This window comes from Chelonia mydas, chromosome 1 (assembly GCF_015237465.2).
Source record: "Chelonia mydas isolate rCheMyd1 chromosome 1, rCheMyd1.pri.v2, whole genome shotgun sequence".
Lineage (NCBI taxonomy): Eukaryota > Metazoa > Chordata > Testudines > Cheloniidae > Chelonia > Chelonia mydas.
In genome coordinates, this window is record NC_057849.1 from 247,090,450 (window position 1) to 247,116,941 (window position 26,492).

At 46.6% G+C, this 26,492-nt stretch overlaps 1 protein-coding gene across 3 annotated transcripts in view; it reads right to left on the reverse strand.

The window, feature by feature from the left end:
- HIPK2 (homeodomain interacting protein kinase 2) overlaps window positions 1-26,492 on the reverse strand; it is a 187,845-nt gene that overhangs the window by 13,936 nt on the left and 147,417 nt on the right. For all 3 annotated transcript variants that reach the window (XR_005222447.2, XM_037879390.2, XM_027834451.3), the window contains exons 10-13: window positions 22,282-22,424; window positions 19,800-19,979; window positions 13,037-13,318; window positions 488-735 (exon numbers count right to left, since the gene is read on the reverse strand). Coding sequence is in view for 2 of the 3 variants with exons in the window: in XM_037879390.2 (XP_037735318.1) it covers window positions 488-735; window positions 13,037-13,318; window positions 19,800-19,979; window positions 22,282-22,424 (853 nt within the window). In the remaining variant the exon portion in view is untranslated. The remainder of the gene's footprint in view (window positions 1-487; window positions 736-13,036; window positions 13,319-19,799; window positions 19,980-22,281; window positions 22,425-26,492) is intronic.

A 26,492-nucleotide genomic window follows, 5' to 3' on the forward strand; every position in this document is an offset into this window, starting at 1 on the left:
GCCCTTTTTGATCCGGTGTGTTTTCCAGAACAGCGGAGGCTCTGAAGGTGGGTGAGCGAACCTGACACACCCAGTCCAGGGGAGCCTGTTCCCCCAGAAACGTTAGCCGGTTTGGATGAAAAACAAGGCTTTCAATCTAAAGAACTCTTGCCCATTTTTGAGTAAATATATAACCTTACATGGCAGGCCTGGCTCAAGCTGGTGTAAGGGCCCCGATATCAATGTCTGCACTAGGGGCCAAATTCTGCTCTCGGACTGCTGATGTAACCGAGAAAAAACGTAGCCCTTATGACTCCCAGCTACGCTGAAGTGCCTCCGTGCAACATGTTAATAATGCTCCATGCCTCCCAAGAACAGCTGTACCAGGCATGTTGGGGGAGAGAAGGTGCATAGCATCTATTTTTTAAAGAACCCGAAGAGTGAGATTCTTCCAAGATTGTTGTTTATTTCTTGTTGTTATTTTCTTGAGGGAAGAAGTGCAATTTACCTGGTACTAGGCTATCGCATTCCACCAACACCTCACTGGCTTGGGTTTTCAGTGGTGGCACGATTATAGTTCGGGGGTTCCCACTGTAGTGGGTCTCTGGTACCCCTTTTGTATCATAGGTGTTCCCATTATTGTGTGCCCCACGGTGTTGCACTGAATAGGGGCTGTTGTTGCTGGAGGAATCGGAGTAGGGCGAATCGTGCACTGTGACACAGCTGATGACGTTTTTTCTTTGCTTGGATAGGGTGCTGAAAATCAAACAACATGGAAGATAGTGAATAGGCAAGAATTGTCTGAATACCAACATTCCATTCCATCCTCAGCCTGCTCCTTTAACAACGGGGGTGCTCACAGGCTTAAAGTGAAGCATGTGCTTCAGTGCTTTGCCAGATCAGGGCCACCTAAGCCAAATCCTGTGCTTCTGAACTCACTTCTTACTATTCAGGCAAACCTCTATTGAAGTCATGTGAGTTTTGTCTGAGCAAGGACTGAGTAAAATCCTGAGTCTGGATCTTATAATTGCGCTTACATGCATACCTTAGAATAGCGCTCACACAGACTGCTAGACTTATTTCCAAGCTATTTACTACCTCTCGGCAGGAGAAGCTCAGTAGATCACACTACACTAAGTTGCATTTCTTACCACTCACACAGAAATGCAGTGTCTCCCTCCCTCCCTCAGCAAAGATTTAATAATAGATGTTACAGTGAGGTTTCATATGATTAAAATTCCATTTTTACAAAATATACAACATTATATTTACTAATGCACTATACAGCATATATATTCATACATACTTGAAACGAAAGGACAGCTGAAGAAAATGAACAATATATATTTTGCTATGCAGAATCCTTGGGTTTTATTCTCTTACTTGTTAATTTGCAACATTCAGTAATTCGCAACAGGTCTCCTGACATTAATGCGAATTACTGAGGTCCTGCTGCACCTAATCTATCTACAGCATCAAAGAAGTGATTAAAAAGGAACATCAACATCAACATTTCCAGGATTATTGCTAGAAGTTCATTAGGCTAGACTGCACCCGCGCTGTTGGGATTCGCTCCGCTACTGTGTCTAATTATTCCTGATGGTTTATCCTTCCCATTATGAGCTTGTTTAGAGAAAAAAGAGAGCGAGGTGGGGGATGGGAGAGAGGGGGAAGATTTGCTTAAATGGCTCATATCCTTGACAGCGCACAGACCTTGACTACAGAAAATAGCTGCTATGTTTCACTGATTGCATTATGTTGTTATGGCAACTGAAGTTTTTAAAATGATGAAAAGAAATGGATAGCGCATAAAGAGCTAAGTAATTAGACTCAGTAGTGGAAACAGTCCCAACAGGAACAAAAACACCATATAGAAATAACAGTCCATCTCTTAACCTCTTGAGCACAACTCTTTTTTCCCCTTTATTCCCTTCCCCATTGAGGCTCAGTTCAATTCCTTCCCTCTGACACGTTGTTAAACTCAAGAGAGGATCTGATTATTCTGGATTCAGCCACCGGTGGGCATTTTGCCATCTTGTCTCAGCATTACTAGCTATCCCAGTTACTGTAGGCAAATGCTGCAGACCTCCAGACCAGCTTGCATTCCAGGCAATTTTTATTTATTTGTGCATGTATTTATTTATTTATTTATTTAACAGTGCAAGAAAAAGTGAGCTACGCCTCTTCAGCAGCATTATTGATTTCACCACATTTCACTGATAAAGAGCCTTTCCAGCAGCCTTCCCGGGTGGCAACTGCCCAGCTTTCCCTTTGCTTCTTGGGTTTGAAAAGCTTTTATTTCATTTTTTGTCCTTCAAGTGAAATGTCCACTAATGTGCTGCTTTAAAAACCAAATTCTCCAGTGCCTGATTCTGCAATGCTTTCTCAGGCGAGTAATCCTTACTCAGGGAGCTCCACAGATTTCAAAGGCTTTATGATGATTAAAGGAGCACCTAGGAAGCCCAGACCTAGATTAGAGCCTCATTGTTCTAGGCACTGTAGAAAACACATAGTGACAGTCCCCGTTCTGCACTTACAATTTAAATAGACAAGACAGATAAAGGGCGCGAGGAATGGTGACTCCATTGTACAGATGGGGAACTGAGGCTCAGCGAGATTAAGTGATCACAAAGGAAGCCTGGGGTAGAGCACAGAATTGAATCCACTCCTCCCACGAGTAAAGGACTTCTTTTAAAGGGCTTGCAGTAACAGACTGTCAATTTAATCCCCTCTTCCATCAAGAGACGGACAGGGTGCTGTGTTTGAAATGGAGAGAATAATGGCGTGTCTTAGAATGACAACTGACTTATTTGAAGGAAGATGTAAAAGTTTTGATATGGTGCTGCGAGAAAGAACATTAAGCTGATAAAAATGACTCTGTCATCAATATTCCATCTGCCTAATAGAAATGCTGTAATTTCACATTTACGAGTATCTGTAATATTTGCCCTTTGCAACTGCCCTCTGCTGCCTGTGAAAGAGACGTTTGTTCTCTAACACTGAGTGTTATTACATTTTATAAAGAAAAATCAAGTCACTGAACTGTGCTCTGACAACTGATAAGGTTCTCACTGCATTTCTTTTATAGCTCCTTCCTTACATATGGGACTTAGTGGCTGAGCTGTAAACATTTGCTCCTGGCTGATACTTGGTATGCAAGGGGCTCAGCTGTGGGAGTGGAAGTGCACTTTTTCCTAGACATGAAATCTCTGTGTTTTATTATTCTAGAATTTTCATATTTTATGCCATTTTGATTGAGAGATCTTGAAGGCAGGGTCATCTTGTTGTTAGACGTTGGTACGTTGCCTAGCGGAACAGGGCTGGGGCCACCAGCCTCTTCCTATTACAAATAACAACAACAACGACAGTGTTTAGTTATTTTCTTTTGCTACAGGATGTAAGCTGGCATCATCAAGGAAAGAACTGTGCTTCCATCAGCAAAGTTTTCCTCCTCGAGGTGCACTGATTACAATAAGAAAATCAAGTGCACTAGAAATCAAACATATAAAATGAACAAAACCCCAGCCCTCTAAAGAGAGGGAGGAGTATTATGATCTTCATTTTACAGACGGGGAACTGAGCGAGACTAAAGCTCCAATCCTGCGAACACTTATGCATCTGCTTAACTTTACCACTATAAGCAGTGCCAATGAAGTCAATGGGATGACTCCAGGTAGTAACGTTAAGCACATACGTAAATGTTTGCAGGATCATGGCCTAACCATTCAGCAAGGTGCCTAACTTTTAAGAAAATGAGTAGTCCCACTGAAAATCCAAGCTGATTTGCTTGATAAAAGTTAATAACTATAATCAGTGTTAGAGCCCATACATCTCTCCCTAGAGAACACAGAAAAGCCAAATGGGACTACTCATATATTTACAACTAGGTACCTGCTTAAGTACCGTTTTGAAGTGGGGTCAAAGATATTCAGGATGGGATTTTCAAAAGCATCTAAATGAGTTAGCTGCCCAACTTACACTGAAAATAAATTGATTTCAGTGGGACTACTCTCAGATTTAAAGTCAGGCATCTATTTCAACAGGCCTTTTGAAAATCCCACCCTGAAACTGAGGCCACACAGGAGCTCTCCCTTCTCAAAGCCTTCCAACTAGCAAGTGGTTATTCTCCCTTCTGATTTCTCATGAGAGTCGGATATGGGCATTCAGTCCATGACCTGCTGTGTTACAGGACTAGACCTGGCAGACCTACATGAATCTGGGAAGGGGTGTTAATTCCTGGCTCACTGAAAATCAGAGGCCCTCTGCACCCTGTCACACGCCACTAAGGTAGCCTACTTGGCAGGCTTTCTGTATTTCTATAGCACAACTGCAGCTTTCTGTGGAAGTTCCAGGTTATTCAGAAACACAGTTAAAAACATTGATGTGGCTTGCACGCTTCTTATTACACCTGTGTATATTCATGGCTGCTGCCTGGACAGCAGCTCTCCCTGCTGCAGTCACAGTAGCCCAGGCATGCAGTCTTGAGAGGGGTGGAAGTCTACCCTCACAGATTAACGAAATATCCATTCTGCAGCCAAGACTCCATTCTGCACGGTCATGCTGCTCTTACCGTAGCATCTGCAAAAATTGCCTTTTAAGATGACTATTCTTTATTAATTATAAATCCCTATATGTACGCTTAGTGTTTTTACCAGGTGCATAGAAAGACAAGTACTCTGCCCTACAGAGCTTGAGATCAAACTCAGACCACAGAACAGTTCACGTCCAAGAGGTACGGAGACCCTGAGCATGTCTGTGCTCTCAAACATGCATGGACAGCTTCCGGTGACTTCCATCAAAATTGCCTGGGTGCAGCTGAGAGAAAGAACCAGGCCCCTTTTCCAAGAGGAGATCAGCATAGCAAGGCCTGTGGGGTTTCAGAAGGGATTTGAAGGAGGAAAGGGAAGATGGTTGGTGCACTGGGAGAAGGTATGAAGCCAGATGGGGCATGGGGGACGGCCTGGCCAAATGGTGTTGTGATCTGGCCCAGGGGCAGTGATGTGCAAACATTCCCAGTTGTGCCGCCCCCTTACCAGTAACAGAATCTGTCTGCGCTGCCCTCCCTCCCCAGTACTGCACTGCCAAGGCTCCCTCAGCAGTGGAACCTGGGCTGAAGGCAGAGCTGGGGGCAGCACTGGGGATGAGGGAGGAAGGAGCTGGGGCTAGAGGTGAAGCTGGGATGTGCTGGGGGTGGAGAGGGAATGAGGATGGAGCAGAGGGCAGAGTGGAGCTGTTCCTGGGGGTAGAGCAGGGTTTGGGGGCAGAGCGGGCCTGGAGGCAGTGCAGGACTGGGGGCTGAATGGGTTTGGGGGTGGAGCTGATCTGGGGCAGGGCGGCACAGGGCTGGAAGTGTGGCGCTCCCTACCCGCCCCCCCATGGGGGCTGGCATGGGTCTGGAGACAGAGCAGGACTGGGGGCTGACTGGGGTTGGGGGAAGAGTGAGGCCAGGGTTGGAGCACTCCCTCCCTATCTCCCATGGAGGCTCTCCCTGGCCCTGCCATGCTACCCCCTGAATGTTCCTCCACTCAAGGGGGGCGTGCCCCCAAGTTTGGGGACCACAGTACTAAGGGCTGGCACTGCAGCCTGTGTAAATCAACATTGCTCCATAGAAGCAGAGTTCTACCCACTGAGGATCGGGCCCTAAGTCTTTTAGGACTGACAGTTTTTCATGACCAAGATCTTCTTTTCCTAACTGAGAATATCAAGTCCCAGAAGATGCAAATGTAACACGTTGGTCAGTATGTGTCAGGGCCTGTTACAGCTCTCAGACTGAGAGTCTGGCTCCTTAGCTCAAAATGTAGCAACTCATGCTTCCAGCTGCGGAGGCTCCCTGGTTCAGGCCCTAGGGCTGACAAAAATGGCAGTCATTGCACAAACAGACCTTTTGGTTCATGGGCATTTACACCATACCACCTTACCTCTCTAGAAACCACATCATGGTACATTCTGACATGGCCCAATGCACAGAACTGGGCTAAGCCTACAACAGCTCTCTTCTATGGCTCTGAAGGCCCAATAACTTGCAGTTTTCTGAATTTTTGCCACTTCAGAATGAACCACTATAATCCCTATGCAAAGAAAGTTTACCCACATAAACCCACAAAAACTAAGGAACTCCCACGCCAAGGCTGAAATCCCCTAACACTGAAACATGACTTGCCGCTTATTTCAGTGCTGGGACCTTACGTATCTTTGCCATTCCACCTTCTCACCTGACCTCAGTAGCGTAGCTAGCGGGGGAGCGGGGCAGCGCCCGCTCCCCCACTGAGCACAAGTGGCGCCTTGTCAGTGTCTTGGCGCCTTTTGAATTTTCCCGTTGAGGGAACAGGGGGAGCGATCCAAAAAAAAAAAAAGGCACCACCCGCTGTGGCGCTTTTACTCATCCGGTGGCGCGCCGGGTCTTCGGCGGCACCTCGGCGGCAGGACCTTCACTCGTTCTGGGTCTTCGGCGGCACCTCGGCAGCGGAATCTTCAGTGCCGCCGAAGACACCCGGAGCGAGTGAGCGCTGGCCGCCGGCTGAGTAAAAGCGCCGCAGCGGGTGGCGCCTTTCTTTTCGATCGCTCCCCCTGTTCCCTCCACCTGGCTACGTGGCTGCCGGACCTCTGACCTGTCCTGCTATTCTCGTTTCACCTCTCTTTGTGCATCACACAGAACTGCACAGTCCGTGCTTGTGAAAATGAGAAATATTCATTAGAAATGACGTTGAGCCCACTGGCTCTGTTTTCACTTGTCTGAGACCTAACCCGGCACTTGCACTTGGTACACAATGAGCTGTATGTGCGTTCCTCACTCCCCTCTACTGGAGGGAGTCAGACTTGCTAAAGCATTTAGCAGTGTGTAATGGTTCTGCTACTGCAGGCCTGGTGAGAGAGCTTCTGCTGGCTGTTATTTCAAGCATTAGCTGCCTGGGATGGTTTATTTGTTTACTTGTTTTAGAGAAAGGATACGAATTCTAACTTTGTTCTCTGATGATTGTGATTAGTCAATGTGATGACTATGTATAACAGCATTAATAATAATACCATTATATATTAAATACTAAGGGTGAAATCGTATCCCCATTAAAGTCAATAAGAGTTTTGCCCTTGACTTTAATGGGGACATGATTTCATCCCAAGTGCTGATGTGTATATAAATTAGACAGTACTTTTTTTGCTTTATGCTTTATACCAGGGATCGGCAACATCCCTCGGCCCATGCCGCTTCCCGCAGCCCCCATTGGCCTGGATGACAACTGGGAGGTGAAAGGATCTCATGCTTCCTTGTGGGTACAACCGCTGCTTCTTTTCTCTTTTAAATAGTCCCCTTCTAAGCCAAGGAATCATCAGTGTTTTCTTTTTAGAAAATTGTTGTGAGGGTGGTTGTTTTTGTTGTTATAAAGTCACGAAGGGCACCTCCTCACTGCCCTCCTTTCAGTCACTTCTTCCTGCCATGCTCTGCTACGCTAGAGTTAGCGGCATGTGAAATTATACCTCCTGCTGCTATTACCACTGGCCTGGTCCTGTGTGTCATTCATTCACGAGCAGCGCACACATTCTCTCTCTTGCTTATATCCATAATTTATTCGTCCCAAGATGCATTTGTGCTTCTGTTCTATATTTAAGCTGTTTTATTTTTCCCCTGTTAACTTCAGAAGTATTTAATCAGCTGAGTATGTACACCTAAAAAAAGAACCTACAAAATGAAAAGTTATGGAGGGGCTACACAGCTCAGGCGACTGTGAGTGAGGAATGCTAGCTGTCAATCTGGCTGGCTGCCTTCCATTGCCATAGAATTGGAGGACTTTATTACAGAAACTTACAAAAATGCCAAGTCTCTCAATTCATAAGAAATCTGTAAAATCTAAATTCTGTTTTGAACTTCCTCATGCCTCCAGGGAAACCAGTGGGACCTAAACTTCTCTCTCCAGAGAAATAACTCACAGAACTGCTGTTCTTCAGCACAGCACAGCACAGCTCATCTTTTCCCGCCTAAGCATGCTGAGCTCAGGGAAGTTGCTTTGGAAAAGACAATGAACTGAGAATGCCGTCTAGAGATCTCTTGGTGGTAAAGACCTCGTACAAGCTTTACTCTTCTCCCCTTTAAAAAGAAAAGGAGGACTTGTGGCACCTTAGAGACTAACAAATTTATTTGAGCATACCTTAGTCTCTAAGGTGCCACAAGTCCTCCTTTTCTTTTTGCAGATACTGACTAACAGGGCTGCTACTCTGAAACCTGTCTTCTCCCCTTTGTAATTTATGGCAAGGACGTTAATACCAGTCTCCAGTAGGTGGCACTCTTTTGTAATACTACATTGGAAGCCACATGCTTCCAAAGACCCATAGGACTTCCCATGGAAACTTTATAGCTCCCTGCTGCTTCTGAGAACGGGGGGATTAACAATTTTTTTAAAATATCTGTTGATTTTTAGATCATTATACAAAGCTATACCTATCAACAATGTAAAATACACAGAAGAAAAGAATTAAACCAAGTCCTGGATTGCCTGTTACACCGCCTTGGCGACATCTCAAAACTTTCACTTGCACACCTGTGTTTTTCATTACATAGGAAAGAAATTCTTCCCATAGCATGTGGAATTCTCCTTATTCTTACAAATAAAGGGTCTGACCCTCCTTTATTAGAAAGCCACTTTGTACTGCCCTGGCATTGCAGAAGCGCCTTAAAGTAGGAGTAAACTCTCACTTTGAGACTCCTTTATTCTGCCAGAGCACGGTGAAGGGGCTTCAGCATAACTGAGAATCAGGCCCAATATATGCAGGTGGGACAATTTTGTCCATGTCAATATTACCGGTCTTTTAAAATAGGGACATAAGAACTTTTTTATCTGCTAAGGATCAACCTCTTTGCACAACTATGGACACCTGAAAAATTATTTATTTATATTTTGGGGTGGGGGTGGGGGGGAGAAGACAACTTTCTAGTCCCAGGGACTCAAGGAAAATCACGTAATAAATTTAGGGCTTAATCCAAAATCAGGGAAGACAGTGGAAAGACTTCAGTGACATCAATGAGCTTTGGGACAGACCGTTAGTTCTGACTCAATTAGCAAATTATGATCTCATACTAATTCTGTAACAGTTGACCAAAAGTGTCTAATATTAGGACATTGCCAAATAACGTGTGCCAAGTTATCCCCTTGGCTTTCATGCTACCAGCACTCATCGTTGCTGAGCAGGCTAAAATTTCCACAAATACATACAAGTCCAGTAAAGCCTTTGCAGGATTTCCAAGTGTTACAATTTTATTTTAGGCCAATTTGTAGCCCCTGTTGTACAGTCCTGTATAATTGGCCATTCTCTCCCATCAAACACATATATTTAATTTGAATTCCCATCTTTCTTTGAGAGACACAAGAAAGATGAGGAGGAGAAACTTAGCTAAAGGTAACAAACTTCAGACAGCACACTACAGATTAGATCCTCAGCTGGTGCAGAGCTCACTTGACTGAAATAAAACTACTCTGTTTTACACTAGCTGAGGATCTAGCCCTAGATTTGGTCATGCCAAAGGGCCCCAAGCAACCTGACTTCAATCCCTCTGATGCTTTCACCGAAGATAACTCCCTCATCCTGGACTCTCTTCTCCCTCTGCTTCTGTGACTCTGGCCCTTCCCTGCCTCTCCAATCATTCTGCTCTGAGTAGAGCTGGTGAATTTTTTTATGTGAATAGTTTTTTCAACAAAAAATACAGATTCAGGTTGAATCAAAAACATCCATACATTTTGTTTCAGCATTTCAAAAATGAAATGTTTTGATTTTTCATTTGAGAAAGACATTTTGTTTCAGAATTTCCCTCAATTTAATTAAAAAAAATTAAAGAAAAATATTTAAAACCCTAAAACCAAAATGAAACAAAAACAAATTTTGGGTAGAACAAAATGTTTAGTTTGATCTGAAATGTAGTTTTTCCAATTTTTCATTTCCTAGAGAAAAACAAACAAAAAAAATGTTGCAGTCCAACCCAAAACCTTTTTTAAAATTATTATTATTTTTTGGTTCAATGGCCAAACAGAAAAATTGATTATTCACCTAGCCCTAGTTTGGAGCTTCTCCTCTGCCTGCTCTCTGCCAATGCCCTTGAGGCCTCCATCCTCAGCCCACTCCTATTTTCCCTTTACAAGTTATCCCTTGGAAACTTCATATACTCTTCCATGCTGGCATCTCCTAACACTGCCTCTTCTCTCTGGACCTTTGCTTTTCTCATCCAGCCTCTCCTCTGTCTCCCTCACACACTAGCATGGATACTGTGCTTCCAGTTCTCCATTTTCCATCCTTGACGGTCCCACCACCCTCTTGTTCACTAAGCCTCACAACATTAGTTTTCAACTTTTCTCTTTCCTTGTCCCTGCAATATTGGCTGTTGCCAAAGAAAAAACTTGGCAGAATCTAGCACCATCTCTAAAATCCATCCTTTCCACTCCTTATCCAGGCCTTGGTCATCTCTCATCTGGACTACTGCAACTGCCTCTCCCCCTCATCCTCCAGCTTCCAACTTGTTCCCTTCCAATCCAGATAATCTTTCTGGTCTGCCATTCCAATAATCCTGGAAGACTGTAGCATTCTTCTAGATAGATTCTGGGGGATTGGACTAGGCGAGGGGTTCTCTCAGATTTTTCATTCTGTGGATCGCTATCCTCTTAACCATCCCTTCAGGGCTTCTTGTTCTAAACTTCTAGGCCCTGCAGAAATCCACACCTCTTTATCTCTCTGATCTCCTCTCTTCCCCCGGCCAGGCCTCTCAGCTTCCCTTTGTATCCCTCTCCCACTCTCATCTTTGTACCTTCTCCCATGATATCGCCAATGGTTGGAATACCTTTCTCTTACTGCACTTGGCTTCCACCCTCTCTTCCAAATTCTTTCCTGAAATACACTTCTTCTGTGAAACCAACCGACCAAAGAACTGTTATAATAATTATTTACAAAAAAAATTGTAAAATATCCGGCTCTGCTTTGTGATCTCTCCATCTTTCCAGTCATCTGGTACATGACAAGCTTGATTTTGAGAGGCGCTGAGCTTCCACCACCCCAACTGAGATCATATGAGTGCTCAGCACCTCTGAAAATAAAGCCCTGTGATGCCTGGTTTCTCTATACAAGGTTGTAAATTCATGGAGGTAGGCACCATCTCATCTGTTCTGTACACATTTTCAGTGCACTACTAATAATCATCACAGTACTGAGAATCAGAGATATAGATATCTCAAATGATTGAAGGCCAATCTGCCGTGGAGCAGGTTCTAAATAAAGATGCTGTAATTTTATCTTTTATTATTGAAGGGATAAGGTTAGAAAATTCACAGCTGAGTTAGTAGCACAAAGATTCTGTAATTATTCAGCTATTTGCAAGGCTAGTTCTCTGCAGTTCCTAAAACAGACTGACATTTTGTGACTGGTGTAGGATGGGGAAGCTTAGAGTGCTCAGGCTTTCACTGTGCGCATGTGAGGAAAGGTCCTGAAATGAGAGCCTTGGATAAAGAAGTCCTCTCTTTATCCATGGAACAAGAACAGCAAAGGCAGTTTCCCTGTACCACTGCATCTGCTGTGACTGGGTTGATCTATTCTATGAGAAGACGGAAGTTCAGTCTCCATGGTCCACTTGTTTTTTGTCTCCTTGCTGAGGCAACCATGGGGTGCTGTAGTGGGATGGTCACCCCACTCCGGCCCTGAAGGGGTTAAAACAGCCCTGGGAGACGGCTGCCTGGGGGAGCCAACAGTAAAAGCAGCCCCGGAGAGGGCTGTGGCTGGGAAAAGCTAGGCTGCTTAGGGGAAGCAGCCACAGCTGGGGCCACGCCCCAGTCAGGCCACAGCTGGCCCTATAAGAGGGCTGAGGGCCAGGAGCTCTAGGAGTCTCACTCTAGTCCTGGAGTGGGAAGGGCTAGCTGCCTGAGAGTGAGGTACCTGAAGCGGAGCAGTGCTGGGTAAACCCCGAGACTGCAGGCCTTGATGAAGGCCTACAAAAGGTACTGGGGCTGCAGAGGGGCAGCCTGGGGATAGGCAAAGGCAGCAGGTCCTAACCTCCTTGCCAATGATGAGTGACCATGACAGACTGTAGAGTTTTCCCCAGTGAGCGGGGGCTAGATGGTGACTGGGAGTACCCAGTGAGGCAAGGTGGGGATAGAGGATTGGGGGTTCCCCTGGGAGGGGAGACCCAGAGTATGGGGGTACTGCTGGAGGCAGAACCCTGAGTTAAAGGGACACGGGGCCTGAGGCAGGCGAGCCACCAGCCAGCAGAGGGCGCTCCGATGCTGGAAAAGAGCTAATTCCCAGGATGACCAGCAGGAGGCGCCGCGCTGGTGAGTTTCTCTTCGCTACAGGTGCCAATTAGTTCTAAAAGTGATGATATTTTTTGTGATATGACCACCAATGAGAATTGGACAGATACTCCTCACAATTTATTTCACCTAATGAGGTATTCATGACATAATCATTCGAGTTTTTCAAGACTAAGTTAGGAGAAGCACTGTACATGGAAGTAATAGTGTGGTAGCCTTCTTGACAGAGGCTGAGGACTGGACTAGATAGGATATTCTCTGACCTTTTCATTCTATGGATAACCTAAAAAGAGAGATCTGATCTTGAACTATCTGCTCTCCCAACGCCAATTCCTCACTGCTTTGTTCTATGAACCTATCTTAGGTATTTATATAGCCCCTATTACCTTAATATCTGAGCACCTCACAGGCTTTAATATATTTCTTCTCACAACATCCCTGTGAGTTAAGGAAGTATTATCTCCATTTTATGAATGGAGTAACTGAGGCACAAAGGATCACGTAAATTGCACACGGTCACACAGGAAGTCTATGGCAGAGCAGGGAATTGAACCCAGCTCGCCTGAGCCCCAGGTTAGCACTCTCACCACTGGACCCTGCTAACTTTCCTGTCAGAGTGTTTCTTTAGGGCGACTGCCAGGAATTGCTTTCCATGCCATTGCTGGCCCACACAGCATAGATCGTGTACCAATGGACTAGATTCTCTAGGTGGTCTTTGAGTTCCAACCCTATTTCCTAAGACTCTATGGAGTTTCCCGATGGGGTACAGAATCACTGCTCACCTGGTGGGTGCATGTTTCTGTTCTTCTTCTTCATCTGTGTCACTGCTGATAGTGATGACACTGACTGCAGGGCTGGGTGTGTCGGGAATGATTATCGTCTGCCGCTGTCGCTCCCGCGTGGTGCTGGAAGCCACGTCTCCCCACCCACACGTGACAGAAGTGCTGCAGGCCGGGCTGTTGTGCACCATGGCACAGCGAGGGGGAGTGTTCTCCTTCACGCGTTTCGATCGCTGAGGGGAGCTGATGGCCTGAGAGGACGAAACCTCAAATGTGGACACGTTTCTGAAAATGACAAAAATGATCAGTTGGTTAAAGCTTGGATTGCTCAGATATTATTGGCTTTTGAGTCCTGGCGTCAACCTCTCTCACATTCTTTTGTTGATGAGGGCTGGGCACTCTACAGAACTGGTGTACTCGCCTCTTCGAGGGAGGGAGGGAGCGCTTCACATCACACATCACTAGAGCTGGCTGAAAAATGTTTGGGTTTCTTTCCTGTGGAAAAGTTGGATTATTTTTGGCAAAAATTTAAAAAAAAATTCAGTCTGAAAACCAAAATAGTTCAATTTGGAAATGCTGCCTCATGGGAATGCCTGGCCATGGTGCATCCTGGGAGATGTAGTCCAGACAAGCATCCCAGCACACTGAAGAGAATGGGTGCATGAGGCACCACTGCTGCATTTCTAAATCAAAATATTTGGTTTTTCATCCAAAATATTTCAGTTTTTCAACCCCCCAAAATTGGAAGTTTTCCCATGGAAAGCAGACATTTTTCACAAAAAGCTGTTGTTTAGTTGAAAATCCAATTTCCTGTCCAAAAAAAAAAAAAAGTTTTGACAGAAAATTTTTGCCCAGCCTTCTCAGTTTCATTTGGCTCTGATGTGAGGTGGCAAAGGCAGTGGGTGCAGGGTGGAAGAAGTAAATAGGTTTTTCTTCACTAGTGGGGAAATATTCTCAACTCCCTCCTTTCTATCTTCCTAGTTCAATCCCCTGCACTAAAAGTAAATAAGGAAAATGGGGGTTCATTTGCATCAGGACCCTAAACACAGTGGAGGCAAAGAGTGGAGGCAACAAAAAGACCTTGAATGAAGAAGGAATGCATATTCTCTAGTATCCACATCATTATTCTCTAAAGCCTTTTTTCCCCTCCCCCCAGCAAAACATTTTCAGAGTCAAAGGAAAAAAGACAGTTACCTTTTCCATAACTGGTGTTATTCAAGATGCGTTGCTCACGTCCATTCCATATTAGGTATGTGCGCTCGCCACATGCATCGGTGCTGGAAGTTTTTCCCTTAGCAGTATCCATTGGGGACCGGCTCTGGCGCCTTCTGAAGTGGTGCCTGCATGGCGCAGTATAAGGGGCGCTTGCGGCTCTCCCCACCCTCAGTTCCTTCTTGCCAGAAACTGACAGTGGGGAAGGGGAGTGGGTCATGGAATGGACATGAGCAACACATCTCGAAGAATACTATTTACGGAAAAGGTAACTGTCTTTTCTTTGAGTGCTTGCTCATGTCCATTCCATATTAGGTGACTCCAAAGCAATACCCCTGGAGGTGCGTAGGAGTTCACAGATGTGTCAATTGCAACACAACTCTGCCGAACCCAGCGTTGTCCCTGGCCTGCTGAGTGATGGCATAAGTGGTAAACGTGTGAACAGAGGACCACGTTGCAGCTCTACAGATGTCCTGGATAGGGATGTGCACCAGGAATGCCGCCAAAGACACCAGCGCTCTCATCGAGGGGGCTCTGACAATCGGCGGTGGCGGAACCCCACCAGGTTGTAACAGATCCTTATGCATGAGGTAATCGAATTGGAAATCCTCTGTGAGGACACCAGGTGACCCTTCATCCTATCCGCTGTAGCAATGAAGAGTTGAGTCGATTTTTGGAAAGGCTTGGTACGTTCTAAGTAGAAAGCCAAGGCCCTCCAGATGTCCAGGACATGAAGATGCCTCTCCTCACTGGTCTTGTGAGGTTTGGGACAGAACACTGGGAGGAAGATGTCCTGGTTCATATGGAAGGTGGAGACCACCTTTGGCAGGAAGGCCGGGTGGGGCCACAACTGAACCTTATCTTTGAAGAATACCATGTACAGAGGTTCTGAGATCAAGGCTTTAATTTCAGAGACCCGTCTCACCGACGTCACTGTCACCAGCAACGCAACCTTCCATGACAGGTGGGAAAGGAAGCAGGAACCCAATGGCTCAAAGGGTGGGCCGGTGAGCCTAGAGAGGACCAAGTTAAGATCCCACTGTGGGACAGGAGTCCATACCTGAGGGAAGAGTCTCTCGAGCTCTCTCAACAATATGTCCGTCATGTCATGGGAAAACACCATCTGTCCTTGGATCGGCGGGTGAAAAGTGGAGATGGCTGCTAGATGCACTCTAATGGAAGAGTGTGCCAGGCCCTGGTTCCTCAAATGGAGCAGGTAGTCCAGAACAGCCTGTACGGAAGAATGCGAAGGAGAGATGCCACGCTCAGACGCCCAGCGGGAAAACCTCGTCCACTTGGCCAGGTAAGTCAGTCTGGTTGAGGGCTTCCTACTCCCCAGGAGGACCTGTTGGACTCCTTCCGAACAGGTCCACTCTTCCGGGTTCAGCCACGCAGCATCCATACCGAAAGGTGGAGAGACTCAAGGTTGGGGTGTAGGAGCTGGCCGTGGTCCTGTGACAGCAGGTCCGGGAAGTTGGGCAGGGGCCAGGGAGGGGCTGCTGACAAGCTCATGAGCGTGCCTAACCAATGTTGGTGAGGCCACACCAGGGTGATCATGATGACCCGTGTTTTGTGTCTCTTGATCTTTACCAGGACCCTGCTGATGAGTGGAATCGGAGGGAATGCGTACATCAGGCCCCACAACCATGACAGGAGGAAGGCATCGGAGAGGGAGCCTTTGCTCAGACCTTGCCAAGAGCAAAACCAGTGGCATTTCCTGTTCTGTCTGGTGGCGAACAGGTCCACTTGGGGAGTTCCCCACCTTTGGAAGATCATGCAGGATACCTCTGGATGGAACGACCACTTGTGGTGAGAGAAGAAATCCCTGGTGAGCTGGTCCGCCAGCGTATTCTTGACACCAGGAAGATGACAAGCTTCCAGGTGGATTTCGTGCTGATGCAGAAGTCCCACAGGCAGAGTGCCTCTTGATAGAGAGCCAACGAGTGTGGTCCCCTTTGCCTGTTGATGTAGAACATAGAGGCTGTGTTGTCCATCAGGACTCATACCACCTTGCCTGCCAGGTGGGGCAGGAAAACTCCGCACGCCGGCCGGACTGCTTGGAGCTCTCTGATGTTTACGTGCACCTTTGCCTCCTTCGGGGACCACATCCCCTGTGTCTGGAGGTTGCCGAGATGTGCATCCCAGCTGAGGTCCAAGGCGTCCGACACCAACTTGATGGAATGAGGGGGGTTGTTGAACGGAACCCCTTCCAGGACTGTTCTGCCGTCAGTCCACCATTGCAGCGAGGTAAGTATCACCTGGGGAATGGTAACGATCTTTTCCAGGGGGTCTCTGGACTGAAAATAGACCGCCCCCAGCCATTATTGTAGGGGGCCCCTTTCGATGCCTGGCATGGCAGACCACGTAAGTGAATGCTACCATGTGACCCAGGAGGTGCAGACAGACCCTGGCTGTAGTCAGAGGGAACGTGGAGACTTATGCGATGAGGTTCATCAACGTGTGGAACCTTTCCAGCGGCAGGAACGCTCTGGCGCTGGTCAAGTCAAGGACCACTCCAACGAACTCTCTCTTCTGCACTGGCACGAACGTCAACTTTTTGTTGTTTACCAGTAGGCCCAGAGAGCGGCACATGGCCTGAAGCACCACAACATCCCGTTGGACTTGAGACCTGGAGCTGCCCTTGATGAGACAGTCGTCGAGGTATGGGTAGATCTGAATACCCCGGCACCTGAGGTAAGTCGCTGCCACCAACATCCACTTGTTAAACACTCTTGGTGCTGTTGCCAGGCCGAATGAGAGGACCACAAACTGGCAGTGGTGGGGCCCCATCATAAACCGGAGGAAGCGTCTCTACCCTTGAAAGATTGCTATGTGGAAGTATGCGTCCTTCAAGTCGAGGGGAGCATACCAGTCTCCCGGATCCAGGGAGGGGATAATAGAAGCCAGGGAAATCATTTTACAGGATTTCAAAGCTCACAAGAACAGAGAAGGAATCAATGCTAGCCTAAGCAGCAGACGTTCCAGCACTGTTACTGGCGGCAAGAAGGAACTGAGGGTGCGGGGAGCCGGCAGCGCCCCTTATACTGCGACATGCGGGCGCCACTCCAGAGGGCACCAGAGCCGGTTCCCCTATAGATACTGCTGAGGGAAAAGCTTCCAGCACTGATGCATGTGGCGAGGACACACCTAATATGGACATGAGCAAGCACTCGAAGAAGAAAAGTGGTGGTTCCATTTTACAGGCAGTTTTTGACTGTGTTTTTGGTTTGGCCTGAAAGCTAACAAAAGGAATAGGTGGCATGTATCAAAGGGAAGAAATTATGGACATATCACACTGCACTGACTTACACAGGGTCCTTTGCATAACAAATGACTGCACAGTAGCATTTGCAGTGCCTTTTGAATACCAATGAGAAACATGGAGTATCCTCTTCTCGAAAGGAGCATATCCCTCATTTGGATACAAAAGCATCACAAATAACGTAAAATAGAGGACCGTGGAAAGCAGCTGCTCTGAGAGTGTCGGACTCCTTCCTAATGCAGACGCCTTGTGCCCTGGTGGCAGATTACTGGGGGCTGGGGAGACACTTTGTATGTCCAGATGTATTGTGATCTATTCCCTGTTTTACTGGCTTGCTGGGTCTTAACTGGCTCTGTTCTGTATTACGAATGGCATAAGATGGCTGGAATTCTCTCAAAGTAAATGAAACATTACACATTAGAGAGCAGACAAACAGGAAGGATTTGAATACTGGCATCTTAAGTACAGTGGAACTGGTTATGAATTCAGTAGTTTCTCTGGCCCCAATCTGGTCACCTAAGAGCTGTGAGCTCCTCTGTTTTTCCCCTTCTGTAGGTCCAGCTACACAATCAAATAAACCCTGCAGCAGCGAGTCTCAGAGCCCAGATCAACTGACTTGGTTTCACAAGGCTTGTGCTCTGGGGCTAAAAATAGCAGTTCAGATGTTCCTGCTCGGGCTGGAGTCTGGGATCTGAGACCCTCCCCCATTGCAGGGTTTCAGAGCCCAGGGTCTAGCCTCAGTGGGAACTTTTACATTGCTATTTTTAGCCAAGTAGCAAGAGTCTGAGTCAGTTGACGTGCCACTGAAACTCGCTGTTGCGGGTGTTTTTTTGCTGTGTAGACATACCCTGTAAGAGCAGGCCATTTCTGGATCTCTCTCTCTTTCTTGCTCTTTCTTTTCTTAGAAAAATTCAGTGCTAATTAAAGGTGCTGGTTTAACAGCCCTAAAGACCTCAGCTCTCTGTCCACAGACCAGCTACAGCACAAGCAGCAGCAAAGTATACTTTTGACATATGCACCCTGCCAACGTGCCCCACCCACAGGGATTACCACAGGAGCGAGAGGGTTATTGCACATGCATTCTTGCATTTTGTTCATGCAACTGCATGCTATGGGCCAGAACCTGGTCCCACTCCTGCAGGACAAAACATCCATAACTGATGGCTCCAGCCCCCCAAAATTCCCCTGTGTAGGAGAATCCTTGGGTGGCACAGAACTCCTGCAGTGGCCCCTATGCCACCTCCCGTCCCAGACCTTGGTGCAGGAGATGTTCTTACGCCCCCATGATTCCTTTGGGGCCATTGTAGACGAGCATAAGCTAGGGCAGCCAGAAGACTGCTCTAATGTATGCCAGGGAGTGGCCCATGTCTAGAATGAGGGAAGAGTACAGGCGGCTTAGGGCTATCTTTGCCCTTTACTTTGTGTCGAATGCATCACAGCTGAACCAGTGGATCTATCCCTGCATATAGGCAATCACCCATTTGCTCTTGAATGGACATATTCTAGGTGCACGCCTTAGGTCCATTGTTTCTGAAAATATGGCCTTTTGAGGGGATGACAATGTTGAGGAAATGTGGCTACTTTTAGGAGTGTCATTGAGATCAGACAGAGGGAGACAGTTACACCTTTTGTCTGTGGGTATTTTGGGTTGGGGCATTCTGAATCAGCACATCTGAATTGCATAAACAGAATACAGATAATTTTTTGTGGGGGGAGGTAGGTAGGTAATAAGAATTTTGATTGGCATTAATTTGCGGAGACTTATACAATTGACTTGTGGCTCTGCTGCTCACAGTGATGTGGTCATCCCCAACACAGGGCATTAAAATTGTATGACACCTCACTTCATCATGCAGTCTATATTTATAACTACTCTGTTCTATATATATTCACTGAAGTGGAAGCAACGGGGCTTTTAAGTGGTTCAATATCCACTAATTCTGCCAAGACATCAATTTAATGGATTTAAATAGGCACGGTTGCATGCCCTTCTGTTTGAATGACTTCTCCTCTCTCTTGGAAAGCTGAGCAGAACCCTACTACAGTACATATACAGAGAATCAGAATATTATGGGCCTGATCCTTCTCTCACAACTAGTTCCTCCTGATTTACACATGGTGCACATGAGAGAAGAATCAGGATGTCTGTTGGGGAAAAGGCATTTCCTCCCCTCTCTTTATACAGTTTCCACCAAAATTGCCATTAGCCTCAGTGCATGCAGCTCCGTCAACTTCAGCAGTGAATTTGGCCCTCGGAGTCCTTAGGCTTCCGCTATGCTCCTTGCCACTTACCTCATAGATGACTGGTGCTGCTTGTTCTTCCTGGAGGAAGTGGTGCTGGTTGGCTGTTGCCTCATGACATGAGCCACGCCCACATTCAAGGGCTGAGCTGCGGGAAGAGTCACGTGACTAGCTAAAAGCGCAGGCTGTTGCATGATGGGATTATAATGGCTGCCGTGAGCATGTGTGTTTCTGCAAGAGGAGGGAAATTGGAGATAAATGCATTTTAAATGTGTATCAGTTCTTAAAAGGCTTTCATTAGCCTCAGAAATGCCTCCAGCTAAATGTGACCTTGGGCATGCCAGTCCTGGCATCAAGCTTGGGTTGGTGTTTTTCTCCCTTTCTTCCCTTTGTTTTTCAGAGGCCTTTGCTTCATTCTCTCGCAGGGATGGGGGCGGCATGCCCCTAGTTTATATTCAGAACACATACCCCCACTGGAGCCACTCAGGGCCATTGCCTGTGTTGGCATCAGAGGGCAGGTGAGAGAGATGCACGTCACCCTTTCCCCTAGTGCTGACCTCACTGCCTCTGCAGTTCTCCGATCCCCACCTCTGCCTGAGGAACAAGGGACTCAGCTCAGTCCCAAACCAAACCATCTCAGGATGTATCCTGCCGCAATCACCCGACTATAATAGTATGCCTGTGGCTAAGGCTTAAAAACAACACACACACACATTCATACTTTGACCACGTGGGTAGCTTTTTCTCTATAGCTTGTTGTTCTGCCTACAGTATCCACCTACACGCTCCAATCCCTTCTCTGTCCTTCAGGAAGACCTTCTCCAGCTCCTTCAGATGCGACTCACAAAAGCAATTCCCCACAACTCAGATGTCACATCAGGCTATCAGGGAAGCCAGAATAAGTCTCTGAGTCCCAACGATAACTGACACTCCCTAAGGTCGCGGTATAACAAGGACTTTGGAGTGAGATGCCAACTCACAGTGGAGTAGCAATCTCCCACCAGTGCTGTTCTGTGGACCACCTGGGTATGGCACTCTTCCAACTAAGGTTCAAAGTAGAGATGATCTGCACAGCCCACAGGCAAAAGGAGAGGAGACAGCCTGCTGAAACAAAAATCTTCCACCCACCAACTGTTCACTGAGAAACCATCCGGGAAAGCAACTGATGTTTTGACCCAGTAGTGATGTCTTATTTGTGGAATAAACCACAGCAATGGAGCAAGTGACAATCTGACCAGGTTCCTTTGGGGATGGACAGATTTCAAACTCCTTAACTATGCTGTGCTTGTGACTGACTGTCTCGGAGACTACAAGAGCAGAGTTAGCGCCTCTTTAGTGCCCGTTTTCGTAAAGTATAAAGGGTGAAAATGACAAGGGGATTTGCCAATCTGACATCTCATATGAATTTGCTTCAGGGGCAAAGGATTTGGCCTTACGAGAGCCTTGAAGGATACCCCATTTACCCACCATTTTAATCCTCTTACTTTCAAGGCCTTGCATTGCAGCTCCCATCCTCACTACTGCCTCCTCTCAGTGCCTACTCACACTGACCTCTGAAGTAGCAAGAGCAACTTGGCAGTGGAAAGACTATCAAAGGTAGACAGAGCATCATTGGAGATGTTCCAGGTAGGGATGTAAATATCGGTTAAAAAAGTCCCGCAGGTCTGGCTGTGGCACGGCCGCCTGGCTGGAGTCCCTCCGGTTGGTGCGGGGCCACTGGGGTTAACAGTTAAGGGTTAGTCTAATGCTTACCGGTTAACCTTTTACATCCCTCGTTCCAGGAGAGATGAAATAAACCATTAATGGAACAATTTCGGGAAGGGCCTACCATGATAAACGGGTTCAAAGTAATTGGCCTGAGAAGTGCCTCTCCATCCCTAATCCTTTGACAGGGGTCAGGATTTCACAAACAACTGTAGCACAGACAGGACCCGGCCAGAATTCCATTCCCACTCTGCCTAAAACGCTAAAGACCCACTTTCCAGGCCTGCACCGAGACTGCCAAAGGCCAAAGCTCTCCTACATAACTCTCCACAGATGTCGCCCCCCACAGAATTATCCTGCCTCTCAGGAAGTTTTCACCAGCGCAAAAAGTGCTGCAAACTGAATCTGGGATACAACACAGCACAAAACAATAGGGCTATTTGGCTTTTTAAACAAGCCACGACGGATGCGGATGGTCGGGGAGAAGATGCTGGGATCAAGAATGGAGCATGTGTCTTTTTTCTTGTAAGATGTTATCGTGTCACAAGGACAGACCTGTAAGGAGCAGCTTAAGAGAGGCTAGACCTGAATTTGGTTTTATGATGGATGGTTCCCTTCATACTCAAAATATCCAAAAGCACCTTACAGACCAAGTCAGATGCTGGGAGTCCAGTGACTGTGTGGGCAAAGACTGCGCCCACTGTGCATTCAGCGTTAGCCCAGAAGGACACCCTGGGATATTAGAAACTACTCAGACACAGAGGCTGTCAGACAGACATTCACATATAGTGGGTGTCTCACAGATATACACACAATACTCCAGGTTTACCTCCAGTCTGCCAGCGGCTGGGTCCCTGCCATGGTCTCTGGTATGACAGTTGCGTGCTGGACTGAGGTGTGGGCGGCTACTCCAGTCAATTGCTGCCAGGCTGGAGGGAGCAGGATCTGCTGGGTCCCGCTAGGCCAGGCCTGCTGTTGAACAGAAGAGAAATTGGTGGTTAAAAAGAATCACCACTCATTGCTTTGGTGCCAGCCCATCCTAGGAGGGAGGTTTTAATGCCTTCAGGAAACTGCAGTAAAATAGTTTTCAGTACAGAGCACACAAAGGAGTAGAGAAATCCCTGCTAATGTATTCCAAGACAGCAGCTGGGTCACAGTTAGGAATAGGAAAATGAGAACTGGCCCGAATCTCAACCCAAACTTCAACTAGAACCAGAATTTTTTGTTTCTGTTCTTCAGATCAGTTTGGCTCAGAGGCCCCACCACACTCACTCCCTCTCCCCCTATCGGGCCTTCTGCCTTTGCGGAAATGCATCTTTGGGTCTCAGCGGGCCTGGCATATTTTCCTGGGCTGGATGCTGTCTTCAAATCTCATTAGTTCCCAGGCTTCCTAAGGGTTAGTTAATAAAACCTGGGTCACCTCTGAGCTAGGGACACCCTAGGCTACTAAAACTGAAACAAAACAGCTGGCTAAAGGCCAACAGAGAGTGTGCCAGATCAGAAATATTTTCTTTCTTGCCACCCCAAACAGAACTGAACAGAATATAGAGTCAAGAGGATCAGGAAAGGGAAAGGATGGGTTAGGAGGATTGGTGGGAGAAGTGAGAGGGATTTAAAGGTCAAAGAGGGAGTTGTGTATTAGGAGTCTTACAATAGAGAAGGAGAGAGAAAGAAAAGGGATAGCTGGAAGGAAGGAACTGAGAGTCAGGGGAGCGGGAGGATGGGATCAGAGAAGAATGAAGGAAGGATCTAGTTGAACTGGAAAGAGGGAATGTGATGTGGAACAGGTCCGGTGGAAAAATGGATATTTCATGAGATTCAGATAGGCTTATTCACACAAAATCTACTTCATTAGTTCCAGTTAGCTCACATCTAAAGCACAGGTGGAAAAATGTGAGATTTAAAAACTAAATTCAAAACAGATATTACCAGAGGCAAAAGAGAGTCAATTCCCTATCCCTAATCCTAACAAATTTTTGATGACTAAGGGCCAGATTGTGATCCCCTTACTGACATGGGTAGTACTTTACTCCATGGAAAGTTCCATTGACGTCAATGAGACAATTTGGAGAATAAAGTGCTATTCAGCCCCGAGTAAGAGTATCAAAATCTGGCCCTGAATTCACTTCAGCTAAAGGAGCTTTAGTATGTGCAAGTCACTCAGGTGTAAAGCAGCTGGTTACTTTACACAAATAATTTCTGATGCTTGAAAGGTGTGAGTGTCATGTTTTCACACTGACTGAAAAACAGCGGATTCTGAGCACTAATGCCCACTTTCACTGACTTGCTCAGGCAGTAAAGGAGAGTTGAGGGATTTGAGAATGGGAAATATGCTAGGACTCCGTCTGTGCTGAAATATAAAGCATGACATTCGCCACCTTGCTGGAAAATTGTTCAGAAGCACAGTTCTGCCAGCTAGCAGGCTTTGGTGCTCCAATCTGGACAGACAGTGGATATGTCTAGCCTGGAGCAGGGAGAGCGGGATGCGAGAGTGGGGGAAGGCTACAAATACATATTTGTATTTTACTCCACAAGCAGTTCCACTGAAACCAGTAGGAATATTTGTGGGGGAAAGTATTATTCAGTGAGCGTTATTAAGTTAATATTTGCCCAGAGCAAATGCATTAACAAATCTTTTCTTTAAAAAGTTCTCTAAAATCTTTAAGGACTGGAAGTTGTGAAGATCTTGGTTTTAACTCATCTGAAAGGTGACACTTCCAGAATCAGTGTCCCTCCAACATTGGTTCAACAGTAACTCAGAGGGAAAAGTAACATCTAGTAGATCACCAACATCAATTTTCTTCAGCACCTGGGACTCCCATCCACACCTAGTCTGTCTACACTGCAATTAAATAAACACTGCAGCTGGCTGGTGTCAGCTGACTTGGGCTCAGGCTGCGGGTCTGTAAAATTGCAGTGTAGACGTTCGGGCTCGTGCTGGAGTCTGGGCCCCTCCCTCCTCGTGGGCTCCCAGAGCTCAGGCTGGAGCCTGAGCCATATCTGCACAGCAATTTTACAGTCCTGTGAGCCCAAGTCAGCTGACACAGAGCAGCTGCAGGTCTTTAACTGCAGTGTAGACGTATCCACAGTGGCCCAGTCCAACCCTACTTAGCTTGTGAGATCTCGAGGAGATCACAGCACACAATAGATTTTTTGTGTAATTGCCTTCCCATTGCAAATTTATTTCTAATTTCAATTTTTATTGATAATCACTCAATTCCTATGGTTGAAGAACAGAGGTCACAGTGGTATCTGCTTGGTATTCATGAAGGGCTGCTTTCTATAAGCAGAGGAAATTGGCCATTATCACTAGTGCTAGTCATTAACATACAAAAGTGGATAAAAGGAATATCATTTATTTGTTAAAACCTAATAGTTTCTGCTTATGCCCCCTTTAATGTTCATCCTTCCTTCCTAAAGTTGCACACGAGTCACAAACTGAACGGAGAACAGCCTTAACACAATGGTGCACAGTATACCAGAGCCTTGTCAGTCCTACTCTTTAATCACCTACCCCTACATGAATGGGGCTTTCAGTCTATTATGAGCCTGCCCTGTCCGAACAACACTATATTTTTGAATCAAGACTTAATGGGCACCAAGTGAGAACAAATGGCAGATGAAGTTATAGGGGCAAGGGTTCGAAGACAGACAAAATCACTTCTTACCTCCTTGAATGACCCTTACAAAACATTAAGTGAATTTAGCATTGGACTGACCTCCCTGGGGAGTGAACTCCTCAGGTTAGCCACATAACAGGTACTGTATAGCACAGGCAGTACCACTGCAAGCTCCCCCCATCCTGACCCTCTAATGTTTCTCCAGCCGGACCTGGAGCCATCACCTCTAGGGATGTCTTTGGAACATTCCTTACTTAGCTTCTTTGTTGAGGCCTCTAAAGGGTGGCAGCTGATGTCTGTTGGGATGGTGGTTTCTGCAACATGAACATTTGACTGCTGGGAACTGGACTGAGACCGTTATCCCATTTCACACAGATCATTTAACAGCTCCCAGTAGGAACAAACTTTCAGTGATTACTGACATGGGCTGAATTCAAAACGGGGACAGGGATAAAAATGTTCCCCAGCTCAATTAGCTAAGCCATCCAGTCCCCAAGGAGACACTTTCCATAGCAGGAGGCCTTCCACGTGGGGCATTTACTGGGCAGCTGATTATGCCGTTTTCTTCTTCTGTGCTGCCTCCTTCTGTCTCAGTTTCTGATCAGTACTTCAGAGGACAATCTAAAGGCGAGCTGCAAGTGAACCAATCCCTGCCATTTTTCCTAGCTCAGACTCCTCCTCTTAATCAGACATGTTTTTGATTGGGATTGGAGCCTTAGGGGAGTTAGATGCCGAAATCCTACAGAAATTCTCTTCCATTCTATACTATTAGACTATCCTATTCTAATTCTCTGTTGGGCTCCTTTGAAAACCCAGCCTTAGTGTCCAAAGCTGTGTAGGAGCTAGTGTTTAAAGCATAATGGGTTAGATTCTTCCCTCAAATATGTATGCAGATCGCCCATCAATTTCAATGGAGGAGTTGCATGGGTGCATCTGAAGGCAGAATCAGGCCGAGTGGCTCGTGCGCTTGCCCCTAGCCACTGCCCGGCACAGCATCCCATGTCACTGCTTTGGGATTGGCTGCAGCATGACAGATGCAGCTTAACACCAAAATCCATTCCATATGAACAGAAAATAGGAGTATTTCAGTCTAGCAAACAAGTCTGCGAATTACATTTGTCCTCTCCGTACCCTCCCTGGTATTTTCTAAACTGGTGCCCCTTAGTGCCAGAGCTAGACTCTCTCCCCTGCAAGCTCAGCAATCACATCCCTGTGAATGTATCAGTCCAGGCACACCATTACAAAGATTTCCCAGGGTCATCTTGTTCTGATGACTTAATTTAGGAATCATATAATCTATTACAACCTGGTCATATTCAGATGCAACCAACATGACAGCAGGATCTCTCGAGTGCTGGCATAGACAGCGTGCGTGCTCAGAGACTGAGCCATGGAATTCAAGGGCATCAGCTACATCCCT